Source organism: Globicephala melas, chromosome 16 (assembly GCF_963455315.2).
Source record: "Globicephala melas chromosome 16, mGloMel1.2, whole genome shotgun sequence".
In the NCBI taxonomy this organism is placed as follows: domain Eukaryota; kingdom Metazoa; phylum Chordata; class Mammalia; order Artiodactyla; family Delphinidae; genus Globicephala; species Globicephala melas.
In genome coordinates, this window is record NC_083329.1 from 76,092,918 (window position 1) to 76,115,164 (window position 22,247).

General features: G+C 41.7%; 1 protein-coding gene across 1 annotated transcript in view; it reads right to left on the bottom strand.

The window, feature by feature from the left end:
• The window catches only part of RYR2 (ryanodine receptor 2), a 721,218-nt gene that overhangs the window by 222,234 nt on the left and 476,737 nt on the right, over nucleotides 1–22,247 (bottom strand). Inside the window, exons 31-38 of the mRNA XM_060286446.1 lie at nucleotides 21,606–21,958; nucleotides 19,325–19,439; nucleotides 17,633–17,793; nucleotides 15,426–15,585; nucleotides 14,966–15,052; nucleotides 10,928–11,154; nucleotides 5,103–5,907; nucleotides 2,198–2,398 (exon numbers count right to left, since the gene is read on the bottom strand). Coding sequence (XP_060142429.1) covers nucleotides 2,198–2,398; nucleotides 5,103–5,907; nucleotides 10,928–11,154; nucleotides 14,966–15,052; nucleotides 15,426–15,585; nucleotides 17,633–17,793; nucleotides 19,325–19,439; nucleotides 21,606–21,958 — 2,109 coding nt within the window. The remainder of the gene's footprint in view (nucleotides 1–2,197; nucleotides 2,399–5,102; nucleotides 5,908–10,927; nucleotides 11,155–14,965; nucleotides 15,053–15,425; nucleotides 15,586–17,632; nucleotides 17,794–19,324; nucleotides 19,440–21,605; nucleotides 21,959–22,247) is intronic.

The following is a 22,247-nucleotide window of genomic DNA, read 5'->3' on the forward strand; positions in this document are numbered from 1 at the left end:
ATTTGGGGGGTATCTCATTTGGGATTTACTCAGTTTCTTGAATCTCTTATCTTTGTACCTTTTGCCAAATTTGAAAAGTTTTCAACCATTATTTTTTCAAGTATTTTTTCAGTTCACTCTCTTTCTCTTATCCCTCTGGAAATCTAATGCCACAAATATGATACCTTTTGCTATATTTGCACTCGTCCCTGAAGCTCTATTTTTTTTTTTTTACTCTATTTTCTGGTTTTTCAGGCTAGGTAATTTCTATTGTTCTCCCTTCAGTTCAATGATTCTTTTCTCTTTTTCCTCCATTCTGATGTTAAGTTCATCCACTGAAGGTTTTTAAAAATTCAGATACTGTATTTTTGAGCTCTAAAATTTCCAGTTGGCTCTTCTTTGTATCTTCTATTTTTTTTTTTTTTGCTGCAACTTTCTTTTTTTAGTTTTGTCATCTCGGAGTTTGTATCTATTGATTGTCATTTTTCATTCAAGTTTTTGCTGGTTCTTGGTGTGATGAGTGATTTGTAATTGAAACCTGGATACTCCTGGTATTATGTTATGAGACTTTGGTTCTTATTTAAACTTCTGGCTTCTTCTGACACTATCCAGCAGGAGAGGCTGGGGCACCTCATAACTGTCAGGTGGAGTGGAAAGTTCATTTCTCCACTTGACCTCCATGAAGGAGAGAGGAGACCTTGTTTCTGCTGTGTGAGGCTGGGAGATCCAGGTCCCCAATGGACCTGAACTCACACAACCCTGGCTGGAAAGGGTAAGAGTGCCTTGGTATATCTCCCTCCCTGGCCTCTACTGACACTCAGGAAGGGGTAGGTCTCATCACCACTCAGCGGGGAATAAGTCCCAGCTCCCCACCGTCCCAGTTGGAGCACCTGTGTACAGCCTGGTGAGAGTGGAAGTCTAAGCTCTCCACTCAGTGTCTGCTGGTTTGGGTAGGGGGTGGGGCACAGGGTTTACTGTGGTGTTTGGCTGGAGTAGCATGGTCATTACCTAAAAGTTTTCTGTCTTGCTAGAAAAAAGTTTTTCTGGTCCTTTGGCTAGACAGAGAAGGCACTTGTTGGGGCTTTTCTTGTCTATGCCCGCTGGCGTTTCTGCGTTGGCGGCTTCTTTAGCTCCAAGTCTGGGATAGGTGAGGCAAAAAGAAAACCCAGGGAACTCACCACCACGTCATTCCTCAGCTCCCAACTTCCGTAGGCACTCTTTCTGCTATCTTTCAGAGTCTTCTTATGTTGTCTTTTATGTAATGTCCAGGGTTACAGTTGTACTTAGAAGGAAGAATAGGGAAAGGCACATGTACTCCATCTTTCCAGAAGCACAATTCTCCCAATAGTAGTTTAACAAATGGAATTACTCTGGGAGAGGTTGGACTTGTTCTCTGCCTCAGTAAGTGTTGTTTACAGCAATAAACAAGATTCCATTGTCCCTTCCCTCAAAGAAATTACATTCTGGTGAGAAAAAGATAAATTCTGCAATTAGTCCCTAAACACTTTCATTCAGAGGTATCTTGGACATAGAGGGAAATGGCAAGGTAAGATACTGAAGACGCGATCTGTCAGTTATACCCTGTGACCACCATAGCTACGTTTTGGTAATATCTCACACTATGAGACCCATCCTGAGGTGGAGGCCAGAAAATGCACAATCCTACACTAGCTCACTCTTGGGTTTAGGCATAGGCTTTTGGTTTTGCTGCACCCAAGGGAGACCTGGGTTTGGAGGTGAGCAACCGGAGGAAGAACCACAAAAGAGGTGATCACTATTCCTGCAAGACTGGCGGCAGTGACACTGGGTTCTTCTAGGAGACACAAAATGCAAAGTATTAAGTCCTAGGAGTCAAGGGTGCCTATTAGCTGGGGCGGTGCTGTGCCAGCCAATGAAGACCCACCTGTGCTTGGATATTATTCCCATTTGAAGAACCTCAGAATCTGCACAGTGGTTTCCACAGAGTCCGTAATACACCTGATACCTTTTAATAAGTCTCTCATCTGTTTAAACTAACAGATAATTAGATAATTTTGGTGAGACCAAATAAGTAGGCAATTTCGGTGAGACCTATGAATACTGACTAAACGAACGTAGCCGGTTTAAAGAGAACAGGAGAAAAATACGCTCGCAACTTCCGGTATCATTCTGCAATGTGTGGAACCTGAATGAACTAAAACCCAAAGTAAAAGGAAGACCTTTCAGTTCATTCTCATACCTGCTCTTGAGGCGGTGACCTGAATTCCTTGGTTTTCCTGGCTGTGAGTGCAGCCGACATGTTTAAGGCTTGCATAACTTCGTTATAGCGGAATCGTTGATTGTCTTGGAGCTTGGCCACAAAGTCATCTGAAAAGGCCACAATGGCTTCTATCCGGTGCCTGACCTGGCAGTCACAGAGGTACTGAAGTAGCAGGCACATCTAAAGAGACGATTAAAAAGACACCAAATTTAATTTCTGCAACTTAGTTAATGTATATCAAATCAAAATTTGTGGCAGACACGCTTCGTTGTCAACTCTTCTCCTTTATTAACAGAATCCTGATTTTATGTAGACAGCAATGTGCTCGGTCCCAGGGGATGAAACGTAATTCGTCTAAGCCCAAATGGCAAATACCCTCTGATGTCCCTCTGATGAACACTTACTGTCCCAGCCTCGTCTGCAGCTAGAGGCAAATGAGGTCATGAAGAGAAGTTTGCAAGGGGTCGTCTGGGAAAGATTTTTCACCATTCATAACAGGCTAGAATATCCTCTTTTCAAAAACTGGCTAATGACATGATCACTGGAGGAAGAAGGAGGTGACACACTTTAGGATAAAAACCATAAACTGAGGACTGCAGGAAGATAGTAAGGTCTGGGTTCCTGATGGCACCACTGAGCTCCTACATTCATTCTAGAACTGTCTACCTCCAGACTTTAAGTTAACTAAGTGGTTTTATTGCTTACTCATTAAATGGTCAGCTGGGTATTCTTTTACCAGAAGCCCAAAGGATTTTTAACTGATACGGTGCATCAGTTGAAACATGCCTTCCAGAGAATGTTCTGCCCAAGTTTAGGGAAACATTTAAATGCACTTTATACCAATTGTGATATAAATACACAGCAGTGTTAAAGAGGACTTTAAAACCCTGTCATCACCATCCACAACATGGCCATTTCTGTCTGAGACAGCCCTAGTGTCTATGTCCCTCTCTCCATCCACTTTGGCTTTGTCCCACCCCAGTGTAAGCACTGTCCCCCTCGGGTCTGAACCAGCATGACAGCGTGCTACTAAGTGGCCTCTGGATGACCACCCTCTCTTACTCCCCTCACAGAGAGCTCTACTGAGATGTTCAGAATAAAATTATCCTGCTAAAATTCTTCAGAGGTTTTAATTGAAATTAGAATAAAATTCAAATCCATCGTATGGCTGGTTTTAGCAAACAGCAAGACTCCGTATGAACTGCCTTCTGCCTACTATCTCACCCTCCTTCCCCGCAGACGCTGGTCTGGTCTCGTCCCGAGTCAGAGCCTTTGTCATGTTCCGTGCTCCATGTGAAAAGCTTCTAGAACACTCTTCCCCTCCCTCTTCACAAGTACTGAGCTCCCGCTACTCAATACCTGACCCCAGCTAAAAAGTTACCCTTTCAGAAAGGCCTTCCCTCACCCTACTCACAGTATTCCAGTTGAAATTTTCTTTCTTCTAGAAATCCATTCTTTTCCTTCTGAGCATTTAATGCGATGAACAATAAGATATTCTAACAGAAATACATATAAAGAAGTGTATATTTCCCCCAGAGACAGTGAGCTTCCTTCAGCCAGCACCCAGTGCCTGGCTCAGAGGAAGACCTCGATCAGGGCTGATGAAGGAAGGAAGAGCAAAAAAAGGGTGTCAAGGATGCAAGCAACAAACTGATGCTAATGAACGAAAGAGTTGTTAGGAAAGGGTCCTTGGGACACCTGGACGAGCACAAAGACAGGCAGGGTCTTTGATTCTCTAGAAACACAGGCAGGAAGTAAACTCTCGCGTGTGAGAATGGACGCACCTGCTGGTGAGCAAGCGCCCTAAGGTTGGAAGGGTAGAGGTGGGGTTGGGAACAGGCAGTGAAAGCCTTGCGTTTCAGGCATTCCAACAAAATGTCAGTGAAACGCACCCACGGGAACAAGGAGACGCAAGGAAGCTGCGAATGAATAAGAGGGAGAAGAAGCGTAACAGGGAAGAACAAATTTGACTCCATATTGGATTCGTTTCCTTGACTTTAACCTTTATATTCTATTGCTTTTGCTACAAGTTGATCACTAAAGGGATGTTGCTTAAAGTATACATAATGGTCCGTCTCCAGGGACCCTGCCTCCCATGCCTGAATATTAAGCTAAAATACCTTTGTTTAAGCTCACAGGAAACATCGACCAGGCCCCCTGTGAATGGCTGCAGGAAGAAGAAATTAAGATATCCCCTCCTGAATCTGGCCAGAACCAAGAAATATCTGCAATAACTTCTTGCCCTTTTTTTTTGTTTGTTTGTTTGTTTTAACTTTACTTCCACACCTCTCCCTCTTTGCTCTATCAAAGAAACCAGCATCCCAGCCCAGGCAAGATGGTTCTTTGGGACACCAGTCCCCCATCTTCTCGGTCTGCTGGCTTTCTGAATAAAGTCACTATTCCTTGCCCCAATACCTCGTCTCTCGATTTACTGGACAGTGCGGCGAGCGATATGAGCTTGGACTCGGTAACACTGGCAGGACAAAAACCCATCTCCTATGCTCCTTTCAGACAGACATACACACACGCACATGCACAATTATGCACAGCCACCCATACACACAGAGAAATAGCGACATGCCACACACAGACGTGTATGACGGGCGGACACGTACTTGACCAAGGAAACCACCTTGACAAAAATACAAAAAAAATATGCCAACTGACTCAATTGGAAAATACATGAACTTCATTCCAAATGCAAGAAAACTAGATGGGCATGTCCCCAGGCGTAACAGGAAGTTGGTTAATTTTATGAAGAACTATCTTTACCCAGGAATACAAATACACACACACACACACACACACACACACACACAGAAAAAGAGACAAAGGTCAGTGTTAATAGGTTGCGAAATTCACTGCAATCTTTTTCTCTGATTACCTGCAATTTAACTGGCTCGGGCAGTTTCATTTGGAGCAGGCCTTCCTTGGACCTCTTACCGCCTTTGTTTTCTTCCTCAGCGGCTCCTTCCAGCTTGGAGTCTTCCGCGCAGGGCTCCTTCTCTGGCGACTCTCCCTCTTCCTCGGGACCGGCAGCTTCCTTGAACACGCTGGGCTCAATCAACTGCAAGATGTGTTTCAAGTCCTCGTTGTGGAAGATGCCCATGATGAGCAGGGTATAGAACAACTTGATGAGAGGGACGAAGAGGAACTCCGTGGTCCCCCCGACGGGGTCCCGGGCGTGAAGGCTGCCCTCTTTCACGGCCTCCGTCAGCATCTGTATGGTCTTGGCCTTCAGGATGTCCAGTGGGAACTCAGGGCTGTACTGGTAACCCTCGTTGTTAATGCTGACAAAACTCGGGGAGGAAAACTGCATCCGCGGCCTGAGGGAGGTGCTGAGGCCAATGCCCGGGAGGCCGTGCTTTTTGTTCTCATCGGGGAAGAGGGTGATGCTCTTTGTCTCCTCCGTCATGGGGACGATGAACTCATTGTTCATCATGAGCCTGGCGGTGGCGTAGGAGCTGAGGTGGATGTCAATCAGCAGGTCGTAGTAGCCGGCGCGCAGCAAGCCGGGCATGTACTTGTTCTCGATGGCGTAGAGCAGTTGCGGTTCGTCCACGTGGCTGCACAAGGCGTGGGCCACCCGGTGATTCCCAAGCGCGCAGACAGCCGAGTAGAGCCGGAGAGTATGGTAGTGGAACTTCAGCAGTTCTTCCTGCTCGGTCAGTTCCAGGATGTCCACAGATCTGGGGACAAGAGAAGTTAAACATGGACATTGAAAAGGATTCTCCATCAGAGGAGAAATCTACATACGTCGTTGATGTCACAAGTTATGGAAACAGACACTATTTTTTAAATTAGTTTTCTGCGACATGTTTGATGATAGCATAGATTTAAAAACATCAGTTCTAGATGTTTTTAAGTTTTCTTCCAGATAGACTTTGATGTTGAAAACTTCCAGTCACTAGTGCTTGGAGCTGTCTTCATTCTTCATCACCTCAGGATTCTGAACATCTCTTTTAGATATTTGGGTCTCAAGCTGACCCCGGGGACTCCCCTCCTTTCAGAATTTGAGCACTCTTCGAAAAATCCTGAATCTCCTTTTCCAATTTGGCTAACCTGCTTCAAGAAGCCAGAAAACTTAGCCTTAGGCTATGTTGCTTTGTCTCCGACTTTAGGATGAGCTCTGAGTATAACCAGTCAGTAGGTAAACAGAGGGATAATTCCTTTGACATAATTTACCTACTTACACGTCCCTCACGGACCCAAACATATGCCAATGCCACCCTGTTTCCACCAGGTATGTGCCACTCATGAAACAAACACTATTAGGGACATTTTCACTCAGCAAAGTTTCTGTTGGGAATCTGAGTTTATATCAGATCATTTTGCTTCTACCACACATCATGACCTTTCAACGCAATTAAACCTTAAGCGTATGTCCAGAATGTACCTAAAGTCAAGTCATTCCTTTTAAAAGAAAATCTATTTTAAGAGCACATAATTCCTTTCGATGCGCTAATTTTTCTAAACTCTTTAAATTACATAGATTGTTCATGGGCAACACTATAGTATTAAAGGTAGAAACTTGATATATTGATAATCAAGGGAACCACTCATTCATCTTGCAATGTATCCTTGGTGAGACGGTAATATAAGCTCATGAGGACAGGGGCTATTATATACTGTGGTTATTAGCATTCATCCAGCACCTAGCCTAGCACACAATGGGTACTGAATAATTATCTGTGATCATTTATTGTTAAGCTTTGTCACTATCCTTAGATATCCTGTCATCCTGTCCACACCACCTATCCATTGTACCTGTGCTTCTCAGGTCACAGGCATTCTGCTAAAACCCACTGTGGCTTGATGGTGCAGACTGATTCCAGACTCCACTTTCTGACTCTCAGAGTCAAAAGATTCATGCATTATAAAATGCCTAGCAAATAATTACCCACCTGTGTATCACCTAGACTTCCAGGAAACCACACATCTGCTGGGCCCAGTTCTTGGAAAGGTATAACTGAGTAAGCCCCCGCCACCTCAAGGTGCAGTGGAGGATTCCCATATCTTAACTGGGCTCTTCAATCTCCCAAGAAGACTGTTACCCGTCCCTCAGCCTGGCTAATGGCCAAAATATATAAACCCATTTATCGTAGCAACACAGAATATCTGTACTCTAGGTCCTTACTGAAGAACGCAATTCAGTCTACTGTCTGATCAATCTCAAAATGTCAGTTTCTAGAAACAATATATAAGGACTCTACAATCTACGTTGCTGCTGCCACTCCCAATTTACCCCCATGATTCATTTTATGATGCCATGTTCTTTCCTATAAAGCACCCCTCCTCCCTACCAGACCAGTCTTTTAAGGTAAGGGTCATGTCTGTTTTGCTCACTATTTTTCTATCCAGTGCCAGGAATACAGTGGGCACTAATACAGGTTTGTGGAATGAATGAATGGGAGAAATCGGAAGGAGTTGTAGTCTACTTCTCATAACCTGACTTAGGTCAAGACAAACCAAAAGATATACCACAACTAATTTAGTCTGTCTTTCCACACCAACCCATTGTAGCAATATTCATACATTAATGAACAATGGCTTTAACTGGAGGAGAGCAAAAGAAATAACTCACTGTTTCATCTGTTATAAGCACAACGCCAAATATATCATCTAGCACATCTTTAGCACGTGCTGTAAATTGCACTGTTGTCAGTAAATATTCTCCTTCCCCCTTCTTCCCTGTAGATGGAGCCATCTTATCGACCCTACTTACTTTGGGCTTGACTATACCTGACTCGCCTTGGTCAATAAAATGTAACTGGATAGAACATCTGCCACAAGGGAAAAGAAAACTCTTAGAGGTCTGTTAGCCCTCCTTCGTATCTACCCTTGACCATGGAAGCTATACGTCCCAGATCAGGGCTGCCCCATCAGCTGGGCAAGAAGGTACATGAACCACATCTGCAGACCATCCCCCCAGCCTGGAGCAGGGCTGCAGGGGACCCACGACCTCCTGTAACATGAGCAAGAAATACAGGTTTCTTTGCAAGCCACCGAAACTTGGGGGCTGCCATTACAGTAAAATCTGACTAATACAACTCATTATAGCCTTTAAAAGTCTCCAGGGGAGAAATTTCCTTCATGACTCAATATCATTCTTTAATTCATCAAATATTACAGAGTACCTATTATGTACTGATCACTGTGCACTGGTGAAATGATGGTGAACAATACAGACAAGATTCCTGCCCTAAGGCAGCTTACTGCCTAGTTAAAGAGGGAAACAACCCCAAAAATAAGTAAATTAAATTACGAACCATGAGTGAGATATCTCATGAAAGAAACAGAGGACTGACATACATCTAGTACCATTCAATTTTTTTTTTTTTTTTTTTTGCGGTACGCGAGCCTCTCACTGCTGTGGTCTCTCCCGTTGCGGAGCACAGGCTCCGGACGCGCAGGCTCATTGGCCATGGCTCACGGGCCCAGCCGCTCCGCGGCATGTGGGATCTTCCCGGACCGGAGCACGAACCCGCGTCCCCTGCATCGGCAGGCGGACTCTCAACCACTGCGCCACCAGGGAAGCCCTCAATTTTTAAAATATTAGTTAATTGTCATATTATTGGGGCATGAGGAACAGATTCTACTTGAATACTAGTCGGCATTTCCATTTTGGAATCTGAATGTTGAAACTCATCAGATTTTTCTTTGGCTTCTACGAAGTGTGAAACCAATGTGCAGGCATATCATGGTGTGATGTGAATGACTGTGGACCAGTCCTGGCTTTGCTATTTTCCTATCCTTACCTTCTCTGCAACCTGATTCCAATGACACTTTTTTTTACAAATTTGCATTTCATATATTTTGGGAAATTGACTCAAATTCTTTACAGCCTATAGTAAGAATTTAAATTATCCATTCATTTGCATATAATTTATCACAGGTAATTAACATAAATGATACATTACGATGGCAGGAGTGTATGTTGGGTTTCCATAACGTGCCAACATATTAAATCACAACCTTAAAACTCTCTGCTTAATAGAGAGAGAATATTTTCCCTTATAAAGAAAAATTCGTTCCCAAATGTGATGTTTCTTTTGGTTGCAGAGTAATTTTTGTAAAACATTAGCTGCAAAATTCCAATAAAACGTTTCTCACATAAAATAAAAAGTATGAAATTAAATTGAATCCTCTAAAGAGTACATTATGAATGCTGTATCTCTCTAATTATTCCACCTAAAAATATACAAATACTTAATGGATTAAAAACAATTCACCTGGCCAGATTAATTTTTCTTTGGCTTTCTTCTGTTTGAAAACAGCTTTATTGAGATATCATTTACATACTATACAATTTACCTACTTAAAATAAATAATTCAATGGCTTCAGTATATTAATGGAACTGGGCAACCATGACCTTGACCTAAGCTTAGAACATTTTCCTCACCCCAAAAGAAACCCAGTAGTACCCAGCGGCAGCCATTCCTCAGGTCCACTGCCCTTGCCTCCCCTAAGTACACATTATTCTACTTTCTCTCCCTAAAGATTTGCCTATTACGGACTTTTCCTGTAAATGGAATCCTATAACATGTGGTAGTAGTATAACTAGTTAAAAACTCAGTATAATGTTTTAAAGCTTCATCCATTTTGTAGCACATATAAGTACTTCATTCCTTTGTATTGCCAAATAGATTTACAGTACGGATTCACCACACTTTATTTATCCACGAATTAGTTGGTGGGCATTTGGGTTGTTCCCACTTTTTGGCTACTGTGAATAATGCTGCTCTGAAATTCGTGTACAGGTTTTTGTGTGGACATGTTTTCATTTCCCTTGGGTATATACCTAGGAGTGGAATTGAAGGCTCTTACGGTAACTCTGTATTTAACTTGTTGAGGAACTGACCAATTGTTTTCCGAAACACAGGTTAAATTTTAAAAGTATTAAAAAGAAATAAAAGTGCCAAGCATGTCTAAATATATAAAAATGAACATAGCTCCTACAGCTTTTTAAGAGTAGAGTTTTAAAATATAAGAAAAAAAACAAATATGTGTGTCTTTGCATTGTTTTCATGAAATGTTTTCACTCAGTTTGTGACTTAACTTTTTAATGATATTTTGGGGGGGAAATCTTGGTCCCAAACTTACTGATAATGAGGCTGCTAAAATGAAATCTCTGCAATTTAATTGGCTGTCACATGGAAAACCTGAGAATCATAAACAAAGCCACCTCTGAACATTAAGTGTACTTCATATTATTACTATAACTGTCTAGAATGCATATGAACTTGTTTCCAAAGCCCTCAAGGTATTTTCACAATGCTCTTTCACTGACATCTCTTGGTCTCAGTTTTTCCCATCTGTCCAACAAAGGACTGAACTAAGTGATTTTTCTGACTCCCTCTTTACCGTCTTACAGTTCTGTGATACTCTCTTACTCGGCTGCCTTAAGTCAGATGGCAGCTGTACTTGCCTGAACTTGTACTTACTGTTATTCTCATAAGCAAAACAAGAATGAGGAAAGAAATCATACACTATCAAATCACCTCTTCACTTATAATAATTCTGTTTCCGTAACCAAGGAGTTGAGACATAGACTTAAACTTGGGATGTACAAAATAACGTCTGCATGGCCCCAAGAAATCAGTAGTTTTTAAACCCCATTTTGTTTCCCCAGCACCACCCCTGAACCCTGGGGTAGGCATCTAATTTGATGGGTCCCCATCAGACAGTAAAGGATGCCCAGGCCTGACCTGTTCTCCTCTGGGATATGGAGAGACATGAACTGCAGAGGTTCCACACACTGCACCAGCCAGCCTTGGCGTTCACTTATTCGAGACACGTCTACCTTCAAGAACTGGTTGGGCATTCTGCTCCAGAGGACATGTGAGAGGAACTGCACATGGAGACGAGGGGGACACTGCGGCACGGGGTTTTTGTGCTCGCTCTTGAATAATCCCGCTGAGAGAGGCATCACATTCTAGGAGATGGGGAAGCAGAAAAAGAATGAATGGATGACACTCCTGGGGGATCAATAAAGTGACGACTAGAGTTCTGTACAGGAAAGAGATAATGACAGATACGATACGTGTTGAGCAGAGTCAATACAAAAACTAATAGAAATTGGGTTGAGCTGTTTCTGAAAGGACAAGTGGAGAAAATTTGGGGATGTTTCCTTCCCATATACTCAATGGCACACTGAGAATGCGAGAGCAAGAGAGTATAACCATGTATCTTTCCTATTCCTTTACCAAGCTGGGTCCTCAGGGACGCTGGGCATGTCTTTAGCTGCCTTCATCCAAACATCCCGAAAGACTGGTCACATCCACTTGGCTTTCTCTCTTTCTTATTGTCTGTCCTTTGTCACCCACTTCATCCATCCTTAAACTACTCATACCCTCACTCATTATCAGGTTTCTCAGGTTTGAGAAGCCAGCAATAGACCAGAGACAGCTCAACAGATAAACCTGACTGTTAAACAAGAAACACAATTTCTTTCTCCTCCACCTTCCTCCACCTCTAATATGTATCTTCAACCATTCCAATTCCTGCAGTCTGGCCTCAGGAAAAGAAAAGTCTCTACTTTACCAAAGCTTATTCATTCATTTATGATCGTGATACCACCCCTGCCTGCCTCTTCTGGGCCTATAAAACAATTATCTCATCTTTCCGCATTACCTTCGGTTTCTTCCTCTCCTCTAGAACCTTCTCTACTGCATTATTTAGACTTGCTCATCCTCAAGCGACTTTCCTATTCTCTTTTGCTAATGGGGACAAAAAACCCAGGCACTTGTATCAGGCACTGAGAATGTATCAGTGAAACTAAACAGACAAAATCCCTACCCTCATACAGCTTCCATTTCTTTTTCATTAGACATAAACAAAATCAGTAATTAAATAGTTATTAGAAAAGGGGTCATGGAGAGGAAAAAAAACAGGATGGGGGAATCAGAATGCAGGACAGTAATAATAAACAGGGTGGTCAGAATGGTGTCACTGAGAAGATGACATTTACAGAACGATCCAAAGAGAAGAACCATGTGGATATGCAGGGGAAGAAATTTCCATGCAGAGGGTACTGTGAATACAAAGACCCCAAGGAGGGAGTTTGCCTGGCAAGTCTGAGGAAGAGCTGGCGGCCAGGGTGGCTGCAGTGGAGTGAAGGAGGGGACATCAGGAGGAGGTGAAGTCAGAGGGGTTAGAGGAGGTCAGCTGGTTTAGAACTTGAGAACCATCATCAGACCTCTGATTTTTACTCTCAGGGAAACAGGGTTTCTAGGGTTTCGAGCAGTGAAGTGAGTGACATGGTCTGATTTTTATTTTAAAATAACGACAGTCACTCGGATTGTTCTATGATAAACAGAAGGGTGAGGATGAATTAGAGGCTAGTGGCGAAAAATACAGATGGGAAATGATGGTGATGGAGGGCAGATCAGCAGGAGGGGTGGTGGGAGAGGACAGAAGGTGGAGGATTTGCCAGGGGGTGGAACTGGGATGCGGAATGTAAAGGAGGGAAGCCAAGGATGACTCCAAGGTTTGGGGTCTGAGTTATTAACTGACAGATCAAGAAGACTCGATCAGGCAAGTCAGGAGGAGGGGGGAGTGATGGTCAGCAGTCCAGTTTCGGACATAATCCAATTTGCAATATCTATGAAACACGAAACATAAATGTCAAATAGACCAACAGCAGAGTCTGGGTTCTGAGAAACTACTCCAAGGTTTGGGGTCTGAGTTATTAACTGACAGATCAAGAAGACTCGATCAGGCAAGTCAGGAGGAGGGGGGGAGTGATGGTCAGCAGTCCAGTTTCGGACATAATCCAATTTGCAATATCTATGAAACACGAAACATAAATGTCAAATAGACCAACAGCAGAGTCTGGGTTCTGAGAAACTACCACTTTTTTGTCAAATTTTAACTTTTTTGTTTTAACATCTTTATTGGGGTATAATTGCCTTACAATGGTGTGTTAGTTTCTGCTTTATAACAAAGTGAATCAGTTATACATACACATATGTCCCCATATCTCTTCCCTCTTGCGTCTCCCTCCCTCCCACCCTCCCTATCCCCCCCCTCTAGGTGGTCAGAAACCACCGAGCTGATGTCTCTGTTCAGTCATCCAAACCTGCTGCCTCCTTTCCCTCACGTTCAATCTCAAATAATAATATGAATTGAATGATCTTGAACAAAATACTACGGCTTCTTCCATCATTTTACTGAAATTTTTCTGGAAAGGTCACTAAAGCCCTCCTACTTAGCAAAAATCACAGATTCCTTTAGTCCATATTGTATTGGCTCTTCTGTGGCGGCTGGAATCTCGTTTTACAAAGGCAGAAACTGAGCTCACATGGTTTAAGGAATATGTGCAAGGTGGCTGAGCCAGCATGGTAAAACCGTCTACCAAATGCACCCTGAGGGGCGCCCAGCACCTCACTGTTTACAATTGCGAATTTCAATTCCTCTTCCTGAATTTCAACAGGCTCTTCTGCTTCTTGTTGTATTAATAACCCTTGGCTGGCCAAACGAAAATTATTCAAATTAATCCTTTTCGGATTAACATATACACACTACTATACACAAAATAGATAACCAACAATGACCTACTGTATAGCACAGGGAACTATACCCAATATTTTGTAATATCCTATAAGGGAAGAGAATCTGAAGGAGTACACACACACACACACACACACACACATAACTGAATCACCATGCTGTCCACCTGAAACTAACACGACATTGTAAATCAACTATACTGTCCACCCCCAAAAAAAGTAAGAAAAAAGAAATTAATCTTTGATTCTTCATTCTCCTTGAGCACCAAATCCAATTTCAACAAATCCTATTAATCCAATTCATTGACAAATTCTGTTAATCTCTCCCCTAAAACATCTTACGTTTCACTCTCTCTTTACGATGACTTCCATGAATCTCATCGTCTTCTCCCGTGTGGACAGTAAGGGATTGTTGATAGATAATTATTACTGCCTGCTCTCATTCTTTTGAGGGCAGATATTTCTCCACATTACTACCAACATATTTTCCCAAAACAGGTTTGATTATACTCAGTCCCCTGCTTCAAATTTCCAGTAAGGCACCACTGCCTAGGGAATAGGTGTACACTTCTTACTATGGCATTTAAGGCCTTTTCAACTTGGACTACCTTCCATCCAGATTCATCTCTAGCCACATCCCAGAAGCATCCTTTGTTACAGTCACACTGAATTCCTTAACCTTCAGCACTTTCATGCCTATGTATTTTCACTTTCTCTCACCCTCTGTCTAGAATGCCCTCTCCTAGCAAATATACCCTGAGATCTGTCATTCAACAGTTAAGAATCAACCTAAATGTCATCTCCTCTTTCAGCTTTACCTGATCCACCCCATCCTACTTAGTTGTCCTTTCATTTATGTTCCCAGAGTACTCAATACCTGTCACTCTTGCATTTACCACAATGTAGCATACTTTCAGCTCTTCAAGCCCGTTCACTAGCTTACCTGTGAGTTCAGTGATTACTGAGCTGTATGTAATTTGGCATTTGTGCTCTGTACAAGCCTAGTTTTATTGAATAATATACTCATGATAGCCAAAGAAAACCCTTTCCAATTACTTATGTTACCCTAGTGACCTTAACGAGATTACAGAATTTTCAAATACAGAAACTTTTAAAGAATGATTTATGTGATTAATATCAGTACTAATAAAGTATGGAATTAATTGAAGAAGAAGTAAATGCTATTTCCTAACAAAAAACAACCCAAATATAATACCAGGAATGAGTCTTTCTTACCTTTATTCTTCCCAACTCAAACTGAAAAACGTTGGGACTTGTAGCTTGAGCAAAAACTGCAGGAAATAATTTTGTACTTGGTTCCACCTTAAATGATCAAATGAATTGAATAATATTAGTAAAGGAAGGAACACACAAAAAAATACATTTTCTTCCTAACACCTAAGAAACACTTTACAGAAAAAGACTTTTTCTTCCTCTCATGCAGATAGTCTCTTTCAATAATTATTTGGAATATTTCATTTCAGGACTATGAACATTTTTGGAGGAATGTACTGTTTACTCTGAAGGGCTTATGGCACTGTTATTACTCAAACAGAAGTAAAAATACAGAATTGACTCATTTGTGTTTCATTTCCTTCTAGCTTATAATTTACTATAATTTACAAAATGTGTTCTCCACTCTAACGGGGATAAAGGCTTCCTCCCTGGAAGCGCAAGGCCATCCCTGACCACATACCTGATAGTATGTGCTCAGCTCCTTGCCGTTGGCCGTGAAGGTGAGCAGCCCACTGGCAGTGTCCACCACGCAGCCAATCTCCAGGCCGTTGTTGTTGCGTCCTTGCCCGGGGCTCAGGCTCTCACCCGCACACACCATATAGCAGTTGCTGCGTTTGATGCTGAATTGCAAAAAAACATGTTTATCTTTGAACAAGGACAGGTAGCATGGAAAGCATGGACGTCTGGCAAACTAAACCTAAGTTATGCTGTGCAAGCAACAAGCTCATGCCGAAATGGGACAGGTGTACAGTGGGCCCGATTCTGTGATTCTGAGCAAAACTCCATTGACTTCAGTGGACATTCTGAGTCAGGTCTTCCAATCTCTCAATTTCACACCTAATGAAGACAGGTCAACCAGTTGGAACCAAGGATGAGAACTGACCTGCACCTTCCCTCCAAAAACTCAAACCAAACTGGACCTTTTTCTGAGGTTCAAAAAAGTTTAACTATGATAAAGCAGAAACTAACACACATACACACACAAAAAGTTTAACTATGTAATAATCATCCAAATTGGTAATTTTCATTCTCATGGGTTTTTTTTAAACATCTTTATTGGAGTATAATTGCTTTACAATGGTGTGTTAGTTTCTGCTTTATAACAAAGTGAATCAGCTATACATATACATACAACTCTATATCTCCTCCCTCTTACGTCTCCCTCCCACCCTCCCTATCCCACCCCTGTAGGTGGTCACAAATCTCATGGGTTTTGTTTTTTTTGAAAAAACCACTTGTTCTGAGATGAGAAGCACCTGTTTCTGAACACTATCGAAGTCTTTAGGCCAATTCTACATGAGCTGTCAGTGATTCGATAGATATAAAATTTGGCTAAAATGAAGCCCCTTTCTGGACAATTCCTGGTGATCTGCTATGAGAGACAGACTTAGCTGGGAAGTGCACAAGATCTGTGATATTAACAACAAACCCCATCTGAGTTTCACCCTCAACAAAACCTTTACCAGAGATGGTAGCAAACTTAAGTGATTTGAGTTTCACCTCCTTCCCTTTCTCTACTACTGTGCAGTGCATGTATGAATGAGGCTGGCAAAAAGGGCAAACACAGGCAAGTAGGAGGAAAACAGCAAGAAGGCGGAGATAAAGTCAGTTTCTGAAGAGTCAAAAGTTGGCTGTGTTTCTATGCTCTATTTATGTAAGATTCAACAACCTTCCCTAGCCTGTATTTCCTTCACTGAAACCATCAATCAGGTATCATATCCCTATATTATCTCCTTTCACTGTCCCCATCTCTGAAAATCAAATATATCCCTAAGAATATTCCTGGAAACAGGTGGTTTGGGGCCCCCCCATACTGACGTAAAGCACTGTTCATTGGAGAATTTTTGCTAGGCTCACTGTCTCAAGTACTAAGTTCACTGCGGTTCAAGTGTTACAACCTGAAGGCAGGGGAGGGAGCTTCCGGTCACCAAAAATGATGGTGCAGGTATAAAAGAAAAGCAACGTTATGGGGGGGCTCTTTCTATGAGACCCATCACAGCAGATCAGAGAGGATGCACGGGCACACAAGGTAGATGCAAATGACCAGATCTTCTCTTGTCTTATCTGCAAGGAAGATAGCCTTCTTCACTTTTTTGAAGGTTTGGTTTGAGTTTGGTTTGTTTTATAAATGAAAAAGGATGGCACAGAAACTGTAACCGACTTACCCAAAGCCACACAGCGAGTCAATGGCAAAGCTGAGGAAAGAACCCACGGCTCCTCAGTCTGAGTTCAAATGCGTCCACCTGGTCTAAACCACTAGCCCACACTGTCTTCACCTTTTTCTCCCCACCTCCTAACCAGCTCCCAAGGTACAGATCAGACCACAGGCTAAATGCCTCACAGTCACCTGTCTCTCATCCTCAAACAATGGCTAAGTCACGGTAACCCAAGTCATCAGTCGTGTGCGATGTCACCTGAAGGAATATATGATTATTACCCCCAAAAGATGCACTGCTCTTACTTTATAAGATTTTGCACTTTTAATATATTCAGATTCCTTACCGGCTTGTATGAGTAACAAAAAGGACATGGACATTAATGGTCTGATTACACTGTTCCTAGAAACAGAATATTATCTTGGACAGAAAATCCAAGAGAAAAAAAATGCCTAGGTTTATCAACATGTTTATCAAATGTCATTCATGTAAGAAATCGAGGAAAACCAACCTTTCGTGCACCTTTCCTTTTTCATCTCCTAGAGTCACGGTCACTGTACGAACTCTGTCCAGGTCAAAGCCTGTATCATACTGTTGGAAATCGGATGTGATCCAGCCCACCCAGACGTTGGCAGGTTCTTGTCCAGGAAAGATTCTCACTGAGTAATAGTACTGTCGAGACAGCAACACCAAGTATTGGTGAAGTAAAAAGAAACAAAACTTTGACTTGCGATGTCTAAGAAGATATGTCTTGGTTGAAAATCATTTGGCATATCTGCAGCAACATGGATGCAACTAGAGATTATCATACTAAATGCAGTAAGTCAGAAAGAGAAAGACAAACACCATATGATATCACTTATGTGTGGAATCTGAAATATGACACAAATGAACCTATCTATGGAACGGAAACAGAATCATGGACATAGAGAACAGACTGGGGATTGCCAAGGGGAGGGGGGTGGGAGAGGGAAGGACTGAGAGTTTGGAATTAGCAGATACAAACTGGTATATGTAGAAAGGATAAACAAGAAGGTCCTACTGTATAGCACAGTATAGGGAACTATATTCAATATCTTGTAATGGATATAATGGAAAAGAATCTGAAAACAATATTGGCTTGGCCAAAAAGTTCATTTGGGTCTTTCCGTAACATCTTATGGAAAAACCCGAACAAACTTTTTGCCAACCCAATATACACAAATGTATAACTGAATCACTTTGCTGTATACCTGAAACTAACACAACATTGTTAATCAACTATACTTCAATAAAAAAGAAAATAATAGTATATTCAATACTAATAATAGTATATTCAATTAGGCTATAACAACAACAAAACCCAAAGCTTAAAGCAGCAAAAAAAAAAAAAAAATCCTTTGGCCTAAGCAAAATGTTATAGGCACAAAGGACTGATGTGGCGAAGGAAAAGTCTTAAAACAGAGATCCTGAATTATTTCAGAAACAATGGGAAAAAGAGAAAAGACTATCTGAGCAAAAGATGATCTGAAGCCTTTTATACTTCCAAGCATGAATGGATGGGGGAGTACATATATAGTATGTTTATGTGATAAAATCATCAATCCATTACACAGGTAAGCTTTGAATTCTTCAAGCGGACACAAGAACAATAATTACGCTATAGCTTTTCTGCCTGTTTTATACCTTGAATATGCTATCACTAACATAATATTTGGAACCCTTAAAATCACTCTGAAATAGTTCAGATCTGATATGTGAAAGTCAAGTTCAAATACGGGGACATTCTAAAAGGGACACAGCTATATATTTTTTCCATTTGGCGTTTTATGAGAAGTGCTTTAAAAATTCAAAATGGCAGACAGCACACCTTGACCTCTAACAAAGTATGATAAATGATCTTGCAGACATATCACTGAGACAAAAGAAACTGCAAAATGTACTTGGAAAACTTAAGTGGCAAATAAAATGCTGTCAAGAAAGAGGATAACAAAACCAGGACTGAGGGTGCCATTAAGGATTATTCTTCCTAAAATAGCTCTCTTATTGCATAATATCCATTAGAATACACATACATCTTTCAACTTCTCAGTCCCCAAGATATAAGTGAATAATTATTTTAAAAGTAAGCTTGCTAAACAGTACGAATCAATGTTAACTATTTGAAATGCAAAGCATGCTCACTGACAAATCGAGATAAATGACAAAAGCTGCAACCTCATACCGTGGACGTTTGCATCAAGTAATCATAGTCGTCCCTCTCATCTGCCAGGACGTCTTCTGTGAGTCTTGCAGAGTGGCTGGTGCTGTAATCTGGCTTTGTCCTTCTGAGCAAAAATCTGGAATGTAGTAGAGGACTAGGAATAAGCAACATTAAAATGTTCTGCCTATCTCAAACACAAACATATAATTAACTTAGTGGAGTGGTTGTCAGCCAGGATGATTAGCTCCCAAGAGGACATCTGGCAATATCTGGAGATATTTTTGGTTGTCACAACTTGGTGGGGGAGGGGGGCCACTACTGGTGGAGGGATCCTGCTAACCATCTTACAATGCACAAGGCAGACTCTTACAATAAATAATTATCTAACCCAGAGTGGCAATAGTGTTGAGGTTGAGAGTTTCATATTCAGTGTAAGAAAGGGTGCTAAAACAATCTACCTCCTTATCCATTAAAAAGTACTATTTAGAGAGAATACTCTAAGGTTCAACCAGTAATGTAAATATAAACATCTTAAAAACTAACTCTTGGGAGAAAATACAAATCATATATCTGATAAGGTTAATATCTAGAATATACAAAGAATTCCTACAACTCAGCAACAAAAATGCAAATGACCCAATCAACAAATGGGCCAAGAACTTGAATAGACATTTCTCCAAACATGTTATACAAATGACCAATAAACATATGAAAAGATGCTCAACATCACTAATCATCAGGGAAATGGAAATCAAAACTACAATGTGATATCATTTCACATCCATTAGGATGGCTACTATCAAATAACCAGAAAGTAACAAGGGTTGACAAGGACTTGGAGAAATTGGAACCCTCGTGCAGTGCTGATGGGATTGTAAAATGGTACAACTGCTACGGAATACAATATAAATTTTTTTCCTCAAAAATTTAAATATAGGGCTTCCCTGGTGGCGCAGTGGTTAAGAACCCACCTGCCAATGCAGGGGACGTGGGTTTGAGCCCTGGTCCGGGAAGATCCCACATGCCGTGGAGCAACTAAGTCCGTGCACCACAACTACCGAGTCTGCGCCCTAGAGCCCCCGAGTCACAACTACTGAAGCCTGTGTGCCTAGAGCCTGTGCTCCGCAACAAGAGAAGCCACCGCAATGAGAAGTCTGCGCACCGAACCGAAGAGTGGCCCCTGCTCACCACAACTAGAGAAAAGCTCACACGCAGCAACGAAGACCCGATGCAGCCAAAAAAACAAATAAATAAAATAAATAAATTTATTTTTAAAAAAAATTTAAATACTGAAGTACCAGGCATCCCAGTTCTGGGTATATATCCAAAAGAACTGAAAGTAGGGTTGTGAAAAGATATTTGCACACCCAAGTTCTTAACAGCATGATTCACAATAGCCAAGAGGTGGAATCACCCTAAATGTCCATCATTGGATGAATGGATAAACAAAATGTGGTGTGTATATACACACACACTGGAATATCATTCAGCCTTAAAAAGGAAGGGAATTCTGACATATGTCACAACACATATGAACTCTGAGGACATTAAGCTACATGAGATAAGTCAGTCACAAAAAGACAAATACTGTACGATTTCGTTTATATGAGGTATCTAAAGCAGTCAAATTCATAGAAACAAAGAGTAAAATGGCGATGACCAGGGGCTGGGGGAGGTTGGAAAAGGCACGTTATTTCATGGGTGTGGAGTTTCAGAGTTTTGCAAACTAAAAAAGTTCCGAGATCTGTTTCACAACAATGTGAATATACTTAGCACTACTGAACTGTATACTTAAAAATGTTTAAGATGCTAACTTTTATTTTTACCACAAAAAAAAAATTCATAGGGCTTCCCTGGTGGCGCAGTGGTTGAGAGTCCGCCTGCCGATGCAGGGGACACGGGTTCGTGCCCTGGTCCGGGAAGATCCCACATGCCGCGGAGCGGCTGGGCCCGTGAGCCACGGCCTCTGAGCCTGCGCGTCTGGAGCCTGTGCTCCGCAACGGGAGAGGCCAGAGCAGTGAGAGGCCCGCGTACCGCAAAAAAAAAAAAAAATCATAGAAAAAGTAACTCTTGAGATAGATTGTTAGTGGTAACAAATTAGCTGGCCAACAGGCTGCTTTTTCTTCTGTAGAATCCTTGGTACATAAAGAAGGAGGAAGAGGAAGAAAAAATTGACTTTGGAAATCCCTTACCCACTATTACCCTCTCCAGTGATCCCCTAACATAATAACTACATATTTAAAATCATTTAAAAATTTAAATTAAAAAAAAATTTTAAAATCATTTTGCATGTATCAATGACCTTTGTTTCAGACGAGAGGGCTTTTCCTGAGCATAATCTTTGTGGTTGTTAAACTCTGGTTTTGTAACTTCTTTGTCTTTGTCCACTCGATCTGGCACCAGATGGCCATGAGCTGTCTTCATGAGAACCTCAAAGTCCGAATCCACATCATAATCCTCCAAATCATTCTTGGGCCCAAAGAGACCGGCACCAGGGATCCCTCCAGTCGCAGTCTTGGAGAAGACCTCCGCGCACTCGATGGGCATGCTCAGACGATAAAACATGAGATCCGTGCTGCTGTTCTGAGAGCCAAAGGACTTCTGAGTGACCTTTAAACACGGGGAACTGTCGATGGTGCCGTCAATTCTGGTCACCTAACAAATGAAGACGTGATTGTTCAAATGCTCATCACCGTCCGTTTCCTGATTCTAAAACCCTAACGTGCATCACACCTTTACAACCCAAAACATGGCCCACCCATGGCATAATTTTATAAATGAGATCATTAAATAGAGGGACTGCTGTGTTACAGACATACTCACAGTTCGGTTTCTAACTCAGAAGATGATTTGGGAAATTCATGTTAAAACTGTATATATTCAGATGGAGCCTGACACTGCCTCCATAAAAAAAGAATTATATACAGTTGACCCTTGGACACCG